The 16,072-nt window shown below is 44.4% G+C and overlaps 1 protein-coding gene across 1 annotated transcript; it reads right to left on the reverse strand.

The window, feature by feature from the left end:
* Positions 1-1,155: 1,155 nt before the first annotated feature.
* On the reverse strand, positions 1,156-5,547 carry VHL (von Hippel-Lindau tumor suppressor). Its single transcript, XM_028719311.2, has 3 exons — positions 5,148-5,547; positions 3,735-3,857; positions 1,156-3,106 (listed from the first exon to the last, which is right to left on the reverse strand). The coding sequence occupies exons 1-3, from the start codon at positions 5,359-5,361 to the stop codon at positions 2,898-2,900; spliced, it is 546 nt and encodes a 181-aa protein (XP_028575144.2). The 5' UTR covers positions 5,362-5,547; the 3' UTR covers positions 1,156-2,897.
* Between the last annotated feature and the right edge of the window lie 10,525 nt (positions 5,548-16,072).

A 16,072-nucleotide genomic window follows, 5' to 3' on the forward strand; every position in this document is an offset into this window, starting at 1 on the left:
TGTGTGCCATTAAAATATTCTATGAAAAATATTCCAAATAGGATATTCTAATATTGTACATAATCTAATACTGAATCACTTATGTATTTTTCCTTCTCCAGCATCAAGAACCACATGTTAGGAGTGCTCGGCTGTGAATAGTAAATGTAAATATTGCTGATTTTAACCTAATTCTTGCTTATACACAAGGATCTTCGTCTGAGATTTCTTTTTTAAAAAGGAGACAGATTCCAGACTAACAGCAATCATCCATCAATCTTTATTGTGGTCAAAGATAGCACAGTCCTAATCATGCCATCTCTGAAGTAAGTGCTATTGAATTCAATGTGGTTTACTCCTGGGGAAGTGGGATTAGGATTGTAGCAATTCCATTTTAGATACCCATGTAATGTTTAAGATAACAAGCATACCAGCCTAAAGTCTAAGACTCTCAAGCCTGCACTGTTTTAAGAAAAGAAAATATCAAAGCAAAAGGGGGAAATGACTCCTACATTAAAAATCCATCTGTTCCACAGGTAATCAACATTGAAACATTGGTTAAGAAAAAGAAGCTGCTCTTCCTCTTGGTCATTTCTGGCAGTTGGCAGACCATGAAACTCTTAATCTTAGGGTCATGCGTTCCAAGCCCCATGTTGGACAAAAGATTCCTACACTGCAGGGGGGCTGGACTAGATAACCCTCATGGTCCCTTCCAACTCTACAGTTTTATTATTCTAGGGGGGGGGGAATCATTGCTAAATAAGACATTGAAAAGGGAGTAACACATTACCACCAACAAAACAAAATACAGTGGTACCTCGGGTTACAGACGCTTCAGGTTACAGACTCTGCTAACCCAGAAATAGTACCTCGGGTTAAGAACTTTGCTTCAGGATGAGAACAGAAATTGCGCAGTGGCGGCGTGGCAGCCCCATTAGCTAAAGTGGTGCTTCAGGTTAAGAACCGTTTCAGGTTAAGAACAGACCTCCAGAACGAATTAAGTTCTTAACCCGAGGTACCACCGTATATGAAATGAACCTGAGAGTCACACATGAACTTTAAGAACAGGCATGCATCCTAGTATATTTTATTAGCAAACATAATGGCTGCCACCATTGCTTACATATAATAAAGCACCAGACAAAGTAAAGAATGGGGGAAATAATAGTGCTGCAATTAAGGGGGGAAACCGCTTTAATGCCTCATAGGTTAAAAAATAATAATACATGAAATGGCATTGTATGGAATGCTGAGCAATAGCTGAATACATATTAAAAGCAATGTTTAAATATCAAAATTGCAATTCTAATAATCTGGTCTGGGCAGCTGATCTTCTCACTAGGTATTTATCAAAAACAAAGAACCATATAAATCTAACAATGCTCCAAATGTGCCCCAGCATGTTCAAAAATTCAGATACAAAACTGTCAGCTTAGCTACTGCAATCTATCTTGCATGGAATTCACAGACTTTCTTCTTCATTTTGCCATTTTTGATTCTTCCTTTAGACCTGGAAGAACATACAGAATCCCCCAAAGAATCCCAGGAACCGTAGGTCTGTTAAGGATGCTGGGAACTGTAGCTCTGTGAAGGGTAAACCTTTCTCTTCCCTCCTCTTGCAGAACTTTTAAGGGAAAGTTCTGGTTGTGTGCACATATTTGTCTGGCAACATCAAAAGTACAGATTTATCATATATACAGAACTCTCTCAAGCTTTAACTTTTTAGAAAGAAATTTACAAAGTATACAAAAAAATTAGTACACACCTACATCACAAACCGGTGACTTTACAAAAGGTAACAATTTACAACACATTCAGTACACTGTAATGTCTTCAACAAATTCATTTCACAGTAGTCCTATTAAGATACTTGGAAATAACTGTACAAGATCAACTGGTAAAAATGTTGGCTTGACACCCAAAACCAAAAAATTTTAATAGTTGCAAACACAGGATATTGGAAAATAGGAAAATAGTGTTCCACTGATCATCTGTGTAGCTCAAAACAAAAATACGTTCTAAAGTAGTCAGCTTCATAACTGTTGCCTCAAAATTTTGCAGATAATTTTTAAGAAGGCAATATATAGCTTAGGGAGTGTTTAAAAAAAAAGAGTAGCAAAGAATGAGTTTGATGGACCTCTAAGAGACAGCATATTTTTTTCATACTCACAAAATTCACCTTCAATGCCATAGCAACCTTTGACTGAGGGTGAAATTGTGATCTGAGAAAAAACTTTGTCTGCACCACAGAGCTGCCAGGCTCTTTCTCTAGCTGAAGTGGGAACAGTAGTAGCTCCCATCACACCAAAATTCCCATAACAGCATAGACAAAGATAGGGCAAATGTGTGTGTGACAGAGTGCAGTTCCTGCACACTGGAAGTATGTTGGTCCACGATGGGAAATAATGACCTGTAGGAAACCGTTGGCGCAAGAAAAAGTAAATCCAGAGAGTTCTAATTTACAGTATTCAATCTGAATTATTGGGGGGGGGGGAGACCAAATTGCAGTTTAAAGATAATTTATCATTTGGTATGATAATTAAATTAAAGTTGCCCAAATTCCAAGACCACACATACAGGGTGTTTTCTAAACACATATATAATAAAATGATATTTTAAATAAGTGGAAAATCACATGACACGGCTTTTGCCAATATAATCTTCTATCAACTGACATATGTGTTTGTATTTGGTCTAATGTAAAATACAATTTGTATAGGTTTTCCCAGGACAGGATTTCGTTGAGTATTTTCAGCTGCAGCATTCTACCACTCTGCCTCATTGTCCCATGGCTTTGTCTCTAAGTTATGAAGTTACAAGTTCTAAACCAAAGCAATGTCTGCTTCCTAAAACACTATGGAATGTAAATGTCTTTTCAGTTCGTACAGCAGTTAATGCCTCTTATACCCAACAATTTATTAGTAAGAGTAGTTTTCCACTGATGACCCTCCAACTCTATTCCTTAGCCTATCATTCGCTTCCAGAGAAAGCCGCTGAAGATCCTTCCTAATATCTGGATGATCTTCTAAATCTTCATATAGTGACCGAACAATGTCTAATTTCCTGTAGTCCACTGGTTTTACTAAAGCACGGACAACTTGGAGACATCTTTCCTTCAGAGTGTACACTGCAGAGAGATGGTAAAGTGAGATTTTAAATGTCATGCTGAAGATATTGAGGCATGGATCACAAATACTGGAATACCATGTTTTGCTAATCAGTAAGAAAAAGAAATACAATTCATGTTTTTCTTAACCTGATAGACCAGAGATGGGAAACTGTGGCCCTACAGATGTCACTGGACTACAACTCCCATCCTCACTGGCCATGCCAGCTGGGGATAATGGTAACTGTACTCCAATAACATCTGGAAGGCCTACTCCTGTACTATACAAACATGAAGCATTATGAAGGCACATAATGAGAAACTATACAAGTAACCTTTAATAGCAGCAATTGGAATACACTGTTTGAGAAACATCACTTTTTAATTTCTGAAATGCCCCATTACTGGCTTTTCTTATGGTTAAGATCAAATGATTTAAAATTATTTGTAACCGGACAGAATTGGGAGTATCTGAAATGAACCTTGGGTAGGTGGGAAGGACTGTTTTGAGGGTGTCACACTGCTACAAATAAACAATCAGACATTTTACTTGATTACTATTTAGTCAAATGGGAATCTGACTATAATTGCACAACATTATTCACAGTGTAAAGAGATAAAGACATTAGTATTATAATTGGATTTTTACCTGGTAGTGTAATATTTGCAAATACAGGCTGCCCATTCATATTGCGGGTAGCCACAAACAGCTCTGCTTGGTTGACAAGAAGACTATCATCTGTCCCAGCATCTCTGAACAGCCAAAGATGTTCTAGAAAACAAATCACAAATGAAGTTAGGGCATAAGAGCATAAAAAGAGCCCTGCTGGATCAGGCCAAAGGCCCATCTAGTCCAGCATTCTGTTCTCACAGTGGCCAACCAGATGCCCACGAGAAGCCAGAAAAGAAGGGCAGTATAGAAATTTAATAAACAAATTTTAAAAACAAACAAATAAGCAGCTCAACAGCTCAGCAATGTTTACAGACTGATTCCAAATGGTATGCAACTACTGATGAGTCAAATGTGGTTCACTGAAACTTATGTCTGTATATGAAAGTTGCAAAAAGAATGCAGAAAAGGCTATACAGTACTGGGTTTAAAGAAAAACAAATGAGCAGCTGCACAGGGATACAGTATTCCTATCAATAAATATAATAATCATAATCATAATCATAATAATTTATATCCCATCTGACTGGGTTGTCCGAGTCCCTGTGGTCAGCTTCCAACCTAATATAAAAGCACAACTAAACACCAAGCATTAAAAACTTCCCCATACAGGGCTGCCTTCAGATGTCTAAGGAAAGTCATATAATTGTTTATCTCTTTGACATATGAAGGGAATCGGTTCCACAGGGCGACTGTGACTACCAAAAAGGCCTTTTGCGTGGTTCTCTGTAACTTCACTCCTCGCATTGCGGGAACTGTCAGAAGGCCCTTGGAGCTGGACCTCGGTGTCTGGGATGGACATGGGGTTGCAGACGCTCCTTAAGGGATCCAGGGGTTGAGGCCGTTCAGGGCTTTAAAGGTCAACAACACCAACACTTTGCTCGGAAATGTACAGTACTGGGAGCCAATGCAGGCTCGCAGTCCCCAATCTGGCAGCCGCATCCTGGATCAGCTGGAAGGTGCCGAATCCCCTTCACAGCTGCTCCCACCACTTTCCTGGGGCCGAAAGGAGGTCTTCAGAGATCCACCCAGCTGCGCTCCTCTGCGGCCATCCAAACCTTCGAGGCAGTCCAGGCCTCCTTCTCCAGAGGCAACGTGGCCAAACCACCCCACTCTGGTGCCCCCCCCCCCCAATTCCTGCACCCGCCACCCCACTTTCTAACCCTACTCCGGGCCCTTCCGCTCCCGGCTCCTCGCACGGCCGAGGCCCTTCTAACGTCTGAGGGAAGAGGGAGCAGAAGCCCGGCTGCAGGCGCAGGTTTCGCTGGAAGGTTCGTGCCAGGAAGCTCCACCTGTTGAATATCTGCCTGCCTAACCTTCAGGCACCGAAGCAGCGGCGATGCTTTCCTCAGCCGCCCCCCTCGCCCTTCTTCTCCACGTCATAATACCCACCCAGGTAGCTGTGCATCCGTCGGCCCGTGCCGGGCTTCAGGCTCGGGTAGGAGCGCGGCTTCCCCTCGAAGTCCAGCCAGACGGGGCTGACCAGGCGGGGGCTGCGGTTACAGAAAATGACCTGGCAAGGTTCCCGAGTGTTCACCGAGCGCAGGCGCCCCAAGGCCTCTCCTGCCCCTCTCTCCTCGTCCTCCTCCCCGGGTTTCTGCGGCATTCTGACGACTCGGAACCACACGAAACAGCACCTCCGCCGCGCAGCCCAAGTGAAGCGGAGGCCTACCACGCCAGGCCTAGACGCGCGCAAGCAGCCATTGCTTTGTAGAGGCTGAGGGAGAGGGGAGCCAGAGCAACACTACGCATGCGCACCCTCAGCGGCCATTGTTTTGTGGGGGAGCCAGAGAGGCAGGCGCCGCCGCCGCTCACTTCCTCTGGGCGCCTGCGCAGTTCGGCGTTTCGTTTGTTTAGGGGAAGGGTCTCTGTTGCGCCCTTAGCTTCATGCCAAGCCAGTTTATGGTATGGTCATTTCATAATTAGCCATTTTGAAAATGGTAAATTGAGGTTTTTCTTTTCTTTTTTTTGCGGGGGCTGGGGTGGGGTAAAAGTTCCATTAAAACCGATGAGGGAGGTGAAGGGATTGGAGTGGGATGTTAACCTCAGGAAACAGAGAGTAGGCTGGGGAAATTAGAGTTTCCTCAATGAGTTGCTCTATATAATATGTGTGCGTGTCAAAAGCAGAACGTGGATATGCAAATACGGCTGCAGACGCATTGTATGACCTCTTTTCGAGAAGTACAACAATCCATTGGTTTCGAGCACATAGTGATGGTTTCCCTTTTAGCTGAGGAGATTTGTATGACGATATTGGCAGCGTCCTGACAGTGCTGCCCTATAAATCTCCATTAAATTCAATAGTGCTTACTCCCAGGTCAGTGAGTATAGCCCAGTATCCCACTTACCACAGCAGTCAACAACATGCTCCAACAAGGATGCTGCCTCCAATTCTGGAAGTGGCATATAGTCATGATTAGCAGTCATTAATAACCTTATCCTTCTTGAATTTGACTAAATTCCCTTTTAGGATTCCTAGATCAGCTGAAGCTGAGACTTAGTTGTCCTTGTTGGCCTGGTGATGGACTGGAGAAACCTTTATTGTATCCACTACACTACAGTAAAGGTTTAGTCTTCCTTGTACATCCACACATTGATGTTCTATTTATGTCAGGCATTTGCTTATTGTCCCCTGTTCTGATAAAGCTTTTTGGAAATTAAAAATGGGCTTTTTGCAGTAAGAAAAGTGACATAAAATGCACTATAAAGTGGGAAGTAACAATCATAGGATGGGGAGTTGTATATTCTCTGCACAAGCAGATCAACATGGATGTGCAATTTAACAGTTGTCGCAGGAACCCCCCCCCCCAATCATTCAGTTTGTACAAACTTCACACACACTACATATGCTACGCTTTCTCTATAAATTTATAGAAAATCAACCATACATTGGATTTGCACTGTTCCACTTTTATTTTACTCCATGAAGAAAGGACTACAAAATGGGGGTTTGATACAGGGCAGCCATAATCCCTTGAGCATACCAGCACATACACAGGAGCCCTGCCCAGTTGCTATGCCAACCCTGATAGTCCTAGACAGAAGACCACCAAGTTCACAAAGAACTTTCATATGGGAGTGGATTCAGCACAGACTGGAACAAAGGACAATAATCAGCTCTTCCCTCTGGGGGCAGGAAACTGCAAACTCCCCTCTGTCACCTGGAAAGTACTCATGGGGAGGGGGAAAGGGGGAACCAGCCAGGTGACAGGACACTCAGGTTACCACCACAACTCCTCCCTCAACCCCTCCTTTCTGTGATGTATGTATGATGCTTCTGGGGGTGGTCTTGATCTACAAGGTGGCAATTTCAAAAGTCTTTATAAGGCCTGGCACACCATTTTTCTGGGTCCTTCTGAGGCATCTAATCATAAGCCTGCATTTTATTAATGTTTGATCAGGGCTTGTATATTAAAGAGAGAGCTTAAAGATTTTCAAATGTTTCATGCCAGGCAGAAGACCAGCTGCTTAGAGAACCTTGGCAATGTTTTCCTCCTAGACAAGGGGCCCCTTGATTTATAGCAGAAAACAATTCTCAAAGTCGTAAAAGGGGGAATTACAGGCTGAGAGCGACACTGACCCTACATGTTACAGAAGATAAAAAAAGCAGAGATAAACATAATTAGGAATGAGTAAATAGTAAAATAATACCAATGTGCCTCCCAGTAAAATGAGCCAGATCTTCTTCCTAAGGTTAAAAAGGCCAAGAGCAATGGAGAAGCATCTAGCTGGCAGAAAGAGAGCATTTTTGGGAAGTCTTTTCTAAAGCTGTTTCTTTCTTAAACTGAGAGAGTTAAAGGGCAATAAATGTTGGGAAGAGCTAATGGGAAAAGCAGCTGGCTGAAGGGGGGTGTGTAAACTGAAGAGGCTTCTTTTGAAGCTGTTTTTTACTGAGTTCCTTTTTTTACTTTACAAAGGCCTTATTCCTTTTAAAAGGCTACCTATGTTATGTATTAAATATATTGGCTTAAATGTAATTATGCAAAGGATTTAAGAAATGCTAGATTCTTATTTCATATAGTTGTAAGAGTTGTATTTATCCTGAAATTAAGTCAGCCACCAGCCTAGCCCACCTGCCAGACAGGAGACGCCAGCGAGCACTCCTGATATATAGTTGTCAGGCATTTGTTTAGAAACCTTCAAATGAAGGAGATCTTTCAATGTTGATGTGAACTCAAGATCCTTGACATATGTTTAAGATAAAAATTTAAGATTAACCATTTGTTTTAGAAGGCAATAGGGCAAGGAGGGCAAGAGGTGAGCTGGTAATTAAGATTCCTTGTTGAGACACATGTAAGATATATTACTACTTATTTGTCATTTATAGATGTAACAATATATAGCTCTTTGTGTTCCATATAAGGACAGGAGGATATGGGTGTATCTTTTAGGATTGGATATAGCAGGCAGCCAATAGGAATTTCAACCAGGCTGATTGGACAGAGGCAGCCAAAGGAGGAGCAAGGGAGCTGGGCTGAGGGAATATAAGTGCTGGCCATAATGGCAGGAGGCCAGGCCAGAGCTTGGTAACCATATACCACTGTGCCTCTCATTTATTTGTCTGACAAATAAATTATTATTTTAATTTCTCTATTGCTGCGTTGAATATTTCATTCCAGCTAAGCGTTAACCACAAGCAGGGTGCTACACTTCCTCTCTCCTGCAAGTGAGGGGAGCACCCTGTTGCAACAGATCAATAAAGGCCAAGCCTACAGGCTGCTGTTTTGCTCCAAGTTATCCTGGTTGGTGTCTGTTTTTGTCCAAGGGAGCCCTCGGATTTTTCCATTAATACAGTAGAATATAACGGTTGTGCAAACAAATCAGAATGTATAAGCAGGCTGTTTGGAGAAGGGTTGGGTTAAAGTATCTCTTTTACAGTGCAATCCTATGCATCATGGGGTCTTAGTACCCTATATGTCGCCAAGACCAGACAGTATTAGTTCAGAATCTTGCTGCAGGCTTTTTGTGTGTGTGCATTATTCTCTGTGAAACATGGGTGCAGTTCTTTAGCCTTTATTGATAGTGGGGCAAATATATCTCAAAAGGTAGGGTAATTCCAAGATGTTAATTTTCAATTTACTTAACATTTTCATAGCTTCAGGCCTAAATTTAGCAGAATTTCCTGCTGTTGTAACATAGCACTTCCTTGTTCTGCTACAGAGGTCTCTCTTGGTGTTTCCAGAAGTGGATGATTTAGTAGCACCCAGTCATTGTTCTTCTTTAAACTAGAAGTGGATTAGCGGCTGTTCTTCCAAATCCATATGATCTGCCCCGTTTCCCACAGGCTCAAATGATGAGGTGGGTTGAATTTTCATTGGGACCATGCTGCCCCTTTATCCATTCCCAATCATGCCCCCGTCCCTAATTTCAAGATAGGGAGAGTGCTGATGTGCTCAGGTCCTGCTTACAGACTTTCCATTGGCATCTTGTTGGCCACTGTGAGAACAGGATGCTGGAGTGGATGGGCCACTGGCCTGATCCAGCAGGGCTATTCGCATGTTCTAAAAATCTTTAAAAGCAATGTTATTTGGAAAAGTAATGCTAATTGCCCAGAGTTGATTCCTAGAGGGAGCAGGGAGATACACAGAAGGAAATGTGATGGGTCATCTACACATGTGGAAACCAGCTATTGTGGGTTGCTGTGGGTGTTTTTTTAAAAATTAAATGTCGTATTTCCTGAGTCTGATTAGGGAAGATGTTGGAGCAGAACATTATGATGGCTATGTCATGCGGATGCCTGCACATTTTTACAGGGTAAAAAGTGAACATAGCCTGGCAGTTCTGCAGTAAATGAGGAAGTTGCCTCCAAAGTCTGTATTAACAGCAGTAAGCTTGGCAATGAAGAAATGAAGGGATCCTGTTTGTATGGAAATAGAATGAATTTATCTGGATGCTATTAGCAATGAGGTATGTGGGTGGGAGGTGCCAACTTTAAAACCTGTTTTTAGCACTGAAGTTTGGTTGGTGATTCATATGTATAATTGGTATAAATTAATCAGTTTGTCCCATCTGTGTACAGGGGTGCTTCTGGAAATTAATCTATATCCAATTGTAAGTGACATGCTATTTGCTTTCTCATTTCAGTCAAATCTTCTGTATAGATTTTAAAAGGCATCCAAATGCAGTCATTCTTTGCTTGCTTTACAGAGCATCATACTGTGTTAGTGGTTGCTTTTTTGCTAAAATATATTTTTATTTGCTTTTTTGGCTTCAAAACAGAGTTTGATTTGTAAAGGACTTTAGTTTCACGATTTATTGAAATTAATGAAACTTGCATAAGCAAACAGTGTGCTGAGATCTGAATTCACAACAAAGGAAATCCCCTGAATTCAGGCTGGAATTCTGGGTATGCTTATGTGGGAGGTAAAGGAATTTACATCTGAGTACACAGGTGGCGCTGTGGGTTAAACCACAGAGCCTAGGACCTGCTGATCAGAAGGTCAGCGGTTTGAATCCCCGTGACAGGGTGGGCGCCCGGTGCTCGGTCCCTGCCCCTGCCAACCTAGCAGTTTGAAAGCACATCAAAGTGCAAGTAGATAAATAGGTACCGCTCCGGCGAGAAGGTAAAAGGCATTTCCATGCGCTCCTCTTGTTCGCCAGATGCGGCTTAATCATGCTGGCCACATGACCCGGAAGCTTTCTGCGGACAAATGCCGGCTCCCTTGGCCAATAAAGTGAGATGAGCGCCGCAACCCCAGAGTAGGCCACAACTGGACCTAATGGTCCAGGGTCCCTTTACCTTATATATGCAGACGGTTGCACTTTAAATGTCGGAACATAGGATGACCATCTATCCTAACTTAGTCATTGACTTGGGGCAAGTACAAATGACTAGGTACCAAATGGTAATTGATCCCATGACATAGGCGTAACAGTAAGTATTGCCCCTGATAAATTAGAAGAATTTTGCCACAAGTCAAAAACCTGAACAGAAAAAAATTCACTACTTGGTGGGAATTGGATGACACAGAAGACTGGTTTACGAAGATCCAGAACATACGAAGAAGAGAGTTTGGATTTGATATCCCGCCTTTCACTCCCTTTAAGGAGTCTCAAAGCGGCTAACATTCTCCTTTCCCTTCCTCCCCCACAACAAACACTCTGTGAGGTGAGTGGGGCTGAGAGACTTCATAGAAGTGTGACTGGCCCAAGGTCACCCAGCAGCTGCATGTGGAGGAGCGGAGACGCGAACCCGGTTCCCCAGATTACGAGACTACCGCTCTTTATTTTTCCTTTAAAAATAACAACAGCAGAGATCATTGTAATCTGTATCGAGATTTTAATATATGGGGAAAGAAGATTAGACTCTTTCCCTGATCTATTTTCCTACTGTAGGTGATGTCGATCAGAATTTATTTTGAACCACCAATTTGAGTGCAAATGATCCCCAAGCCTATAAAAACGGGGATGTAAAACGAGAAACATTCCCTCTGATGTAGCTTACAGTTCACTTTAAGGTAAAAAGTTCATGCAAAGGTTATGCAGACCCAGGCTAGAAACATGTGAGGAATGAACTGTGAGTGAACTAAGCCCACCTGACCACTTGAACAAGCGAGAATCTTGGCAAAGGATCTAAAAAGGAATGATGGAAGCCATGTGAGAAAACTGGCACTGTGTACTTGCAGCATGTGCCTCTTGTGTCATAAATCATATCAGAATGGTTGTTTTAATTGCTCTTACGTCATAGACGGCTTATTTTTGACCAATTGGGACTTCCCACATCATATACGGCTTGTCTTTTGACCAACAAGAGTTTTCCACGATTACTCTGTGAGGAAGGAGGGAGAGTGACTACAGGCTATAAAAGCCTGGACTGAGCTGCATACTTTGCCTCAGTCCGCCTGGACTGGGGACCATAACTTATGAAATAAAGGTGATTTTCCTTGAACTCTATTTGTCTGTTGTTTATCAGAATACCCCTGCTTACTTCACTACCAAAATTCACCACTCTCCAAAGTGCCATTGCAGCAAATGCCATTTGTCAGGGCATATATTAGCTTTAGGAAGTTACTTGGTTGAAAAATTGTTCAGGAAAGGTAGGGATGTTTGAGGAACTTCATTTCTGTAACTTTCAATTGCACTCCCACCTGATTTATTATTTGTAACCTGGGAGTGCTCCTTGATTCAACATCATCACTGGAAGCCCGATATGTCATCCATGGCAAGTAGTGCCTATTTTCAGCTCCAGTCATTATGCCAGCTATGGTCAATCTTGGATGAAGCCAGCCTTGCTATAGTAACCCATGCTCTGGGTCTCTCCAAACTCTACAATTCTATGATCCTAGGATTAAAAATGCATCCAATGAGCATTTAAAGCACATGCCGTCCGCCAAATGATCCTGGGCATTGTAGCTTCCCTCTCACAGAACTACAATTCCCAGAACCCCTGACAAACTACAATTCCTGAGATTGTTTGGGGGAAGACACTTGCTTTTTAGAACAGGGAGGAGAACCTGCAGCTCACTTCCCCCAATTTCCTAGGAAGCAGAAACGGGAAGCTTATGTGCATCTAATAGGATGACTTGACAGAGCAGGATGTAGAAAGTATTGCTCCAAAAGTTGGGTGCCTCCCCTCTCTCTGCTGAGTGGTGGCAAGAGCCCAAAGGGTTCCAGGCTCTCACCTTTGGAGAACTGAGACTGTTGTAGCTTTAGGAAAGAGTACAGCAGGGTCCTTTCAAGAGGGACTTGTTCCCCACAGCAGGGCAGCCAGCCTTCCCAAGTTGGATTACAGACTCTCCTCCTCCTCAGCACCCCTTGCTCAAAGCCTCTCTTTTCCTGCCACCTCACACCCAGCAATCCTGGCCCCCTTCCAGATCCCTTGTCTCTGTTCACACTGCAGGGCAAGGCAGAAGGACTTCTCTTTCATTTCGAGTTAGTCTTTCAGGGGCCTTGAATTGTTTCTTAATGGCCCTTGCAGCTTCCCTTGAAAACCCAAATAATCCCAAACTCTACCATTTCTCAATTTCCAGGGTTTAGTGGGATCCCCCCTAAATCTATTTTTTAAAAATTGTGTAAGAGGATAATTGAGGTGATATTAGAATTCCAAAGGGAATGTCAAGCAGGGAGGAAGGGGGGAGAGGGTGGAATTCTGGTGGTGAGAGAAGATTGGAGGAGGCTTGGAAAAGGAGTTTGAATGTTGCGGGGGGGGGCAGTTGAGAGCGGTGGGTTCTACAAGGGGGGGTACTTGGTGGAGGACCTGAAGCTGAGCAGGTCAGCTATTCAGCTTAGGATCAATACAGTGGTACCTCGGGTTAAGAACTTGATTAGTTTTGGAGGTCCATTCTTAACATGAAACTGTTCTTAACCTGAAGCACCACTTTAGGTAATGGGGCCTCCCGCTGCTACTGCCGCCACCGCACGATTTCTGTTCTCATCCTGAAGCAAAGTTCTTAACCCGAGGTACTATTTCTGGGTTAGCAGAGTCTGTAACCTGAAGTGTCTATAACCTGAGGTACCACTGTAGTCGTGTCGCCATTGCCCAGGGCATGTGGCCGTTCCCTGACAAGAGGGGCTCTGCCAGCTGCCCGGGAACAGAATTCCGTCAATTTAAGAGATCCATGGAGCTAGGGCTTGGCTTGTACTGCTGAGGCCCAGATGCCTCACACCACCCCCTCCAATTACTTGGAAAGCTGGCTTACAGACCTGGGCTATACCTGATTATTGTATTCCCAAGCAACTTAAAAATGTAATGCTGGTGGTCAACGAAATAGGTTTAAAGAAATGTAGTATAAACAGTCGGGAAAGGCTGGCCTGCGAGCACTCCAATTGGAGAACAGCCTTTACCAAAGGTGTCATGGACTTTCGACGCTCGAAACCAGGGAGAAGCATACTAAGATGAAGGCACATTCGACAAACCCTCACTGTGGTTGACTCCCGCCAGGAAACCAATGTCCCCACTGTGGAAGGATGTGTGGACCCAGAATTGGCCTCCACAGTCCATTATGGACTCACTGTTAAGATCGTGTTCATGGAAGACAATCTTACTCGGCTACGTGTGATCGCCAAAGATGATGATAGAAATTGGGGGGCTACGGCCTTTTTAATGGACATGGACTTAATGGAAAATCCTCATGGGAAGATGCCTTGCATGTCCATGCTCTCCCAACGTCTGGTTGGTCCAGCACTTCCACTGTCGTGCTCCCTGAAAGGCGGCACCCATCCGGCAGGTGGAGGTGCACCTTGGGGAGGGGGGTAGTGCCATGGGGCAGGAATCAGCTTCCCCTGCTGAACAGCAGTCTCAAGTGGGAGAAGGGGGAGAGACTTCACCTGCAGCTTCAAAGACTCCAAGGAGAAATTGCTGATGAGAACCAGCTGGCTTCAGCCTTCTTAAGCAGAGCTCCCAGCAGCAGGCAGAGAAGGCAAGAAAACTGCTTGTTAATTTTTCTTTTTAACAATCTTGATCACAATATATTATTTAATCTTTGGCATATCGAAAGCAACCAGTTCCTCCAATTTCTTTATTGAGTTTTAACATATGCCAGTGATGCCCTTCTTCTCTTGTCAGGGACTGGCACATTCAGACAGCACGTGTGACATCCCAGAAGACATGCAAGGCACTGAGCAGCATGGATTCCTCCAGCGACTTGGAAGGGCTTTACAATCCAGAAAGGAAAGACTGGAATGCCACGGATGATGGAGTCTCGCTCTTCTCCAACAGCTTGGGTGCTGGCGACGGAGACCATTCTCTTGAAGCGTGGCCCTGTGAAGGAAGGAGGACTTTGTATCCTCCTGGCAGACGTGGGGAATGGATGCCCAGTGCCCCTGCCCTGACATTGCTCCCAAAGAAAGCTTGGCCCACTCTCATGCAGGAAGGTTCTTCTCCCGTTCTCTGTTGACACTCAACTTGTAGGGTGTTCTCCCAGCCCCAATCCTGGGACACTCAACACCCAACGGTTTTCCATTTCCAACGCAGAGGGTCCCTCCCCAATTCAAGAACCTGGAATCTGAGCTCCTCCTACCTTCCTGGTTCCTCCTCATCACTGAGTTCCTAGGACTCCACGGATCTCTGCTAATGGGAGCTATTCCCAGAGCCCCTAACAAACTGCAGTTTCCAGGATCATTGGGGGAAGACACCTGCTTTTTAGAACAGGGATGAGGAACCTGCAGCTTGCTCATGCCCATTTCCCAGGAACCAGGAACTGGAAGCTGAAGTGCTTCTTCTAACAGGATTACAGGGAGCAGCAGTGCTTTTCTTCAGCTGGAATTCTCCGGACCTCCGTTCCAGCACCTTAAAAATTTTTTTGCCCAACTTTCCCCTGCTGGCTGGGAAAAGCATCTCCCCACCTGGCAGCTAAGATGGTACCTTGGTTCTCAAACTTAATCTGTTCTGGAAGTCTGTTCCAAAACCAAAGCATTCCAAAACCAAGGTGTGCTTTCCTATAGAAAGCAATGCAAAATGGATTAATCCGTTCCAATTAAAAACAACCCCTAAAACAGCAATTTAACATGAATCTAATGAGACCATTGATCCATAAAATGCAATCTACTACCCAGCATTGAAAACTGGCAATCATCTACCCATTTCCACTGAAGGGACGAGGCAGGGGGGCGGCGGTTTAAGTGGGGGGGAAGGAAAGTGAGGCGAAAGTTCTCTCCCCCCCACCCACGCCAGCCCTTCCGCCTGCATGTTTTCTGGCATCTGTTCACGTTCCCCATTCGCTCGGGCAAGTCCCAGGGCTTCCGTCTCCACTTTGGGCAGCATGACTGCCTGCGTGTCCTTGGCATGGCAGCACCGGGACGCAGCAGCAGCAGCAACAAAGCGTGGAGAGGAGGCAGAGGCTGCTCAGTTGTGCTCCTAGCCACCTGACGCTGAGCTGGGTGGGCTGGAGCCTGTGCAACCACCCTGATCCCCCGCTCGGGAATGCGGCACTCACTGACCACATGCTCCCCCCCCCCCCAATCTCTCTGTGTGCTGCAGAAGAGTTACCAACTTCCAAGTCTCCCTACTCTGGAGTCACTTACATTCCGAAGAGCCGTCCAACTCCACTTTGTACCGAAAAGAGGCGCTTCCCAGCAGAGGGGAGGGAAGGGGAGGGGAGGGGAGGGAAGGGAAGGGAAGGGAAGGGAAGGGAAGGGAAGGGAAGGGAAGGAAGTAGCGGCAGTCACTGCTGGGGCCAAGCCGCTCGCTCAAAACCGAAGTGTGCACTCAAATCGGAGCACGTTCGGCTTCCAAAAAAAGTTCGAAAACCAGAACACTCATTTCCGGATTTGAAGTGTTCAGGTTCCAAGTAGTTTGAGAACTAAACTGTTTGAAAATCAAGGTACCACTGTAGTGGTTACACCGTGGCTGTCACCGTTATACTTACAGAAGTCTACCA

The sequence above is a fragment of the Podarcis muralis genome, chromosome 2 (assembly GCF_964188315.1).
Source record: "Podarcis muralis chromosome 2, rPodMur119.hap1.1, whole genome shotgun sequence".
Lineage (NCBI taxonomy): Eukaryota > Metazoa > Chordata > Lepidosauria > Squamata > Lacertidae > Podarcis > Podarcis muralis.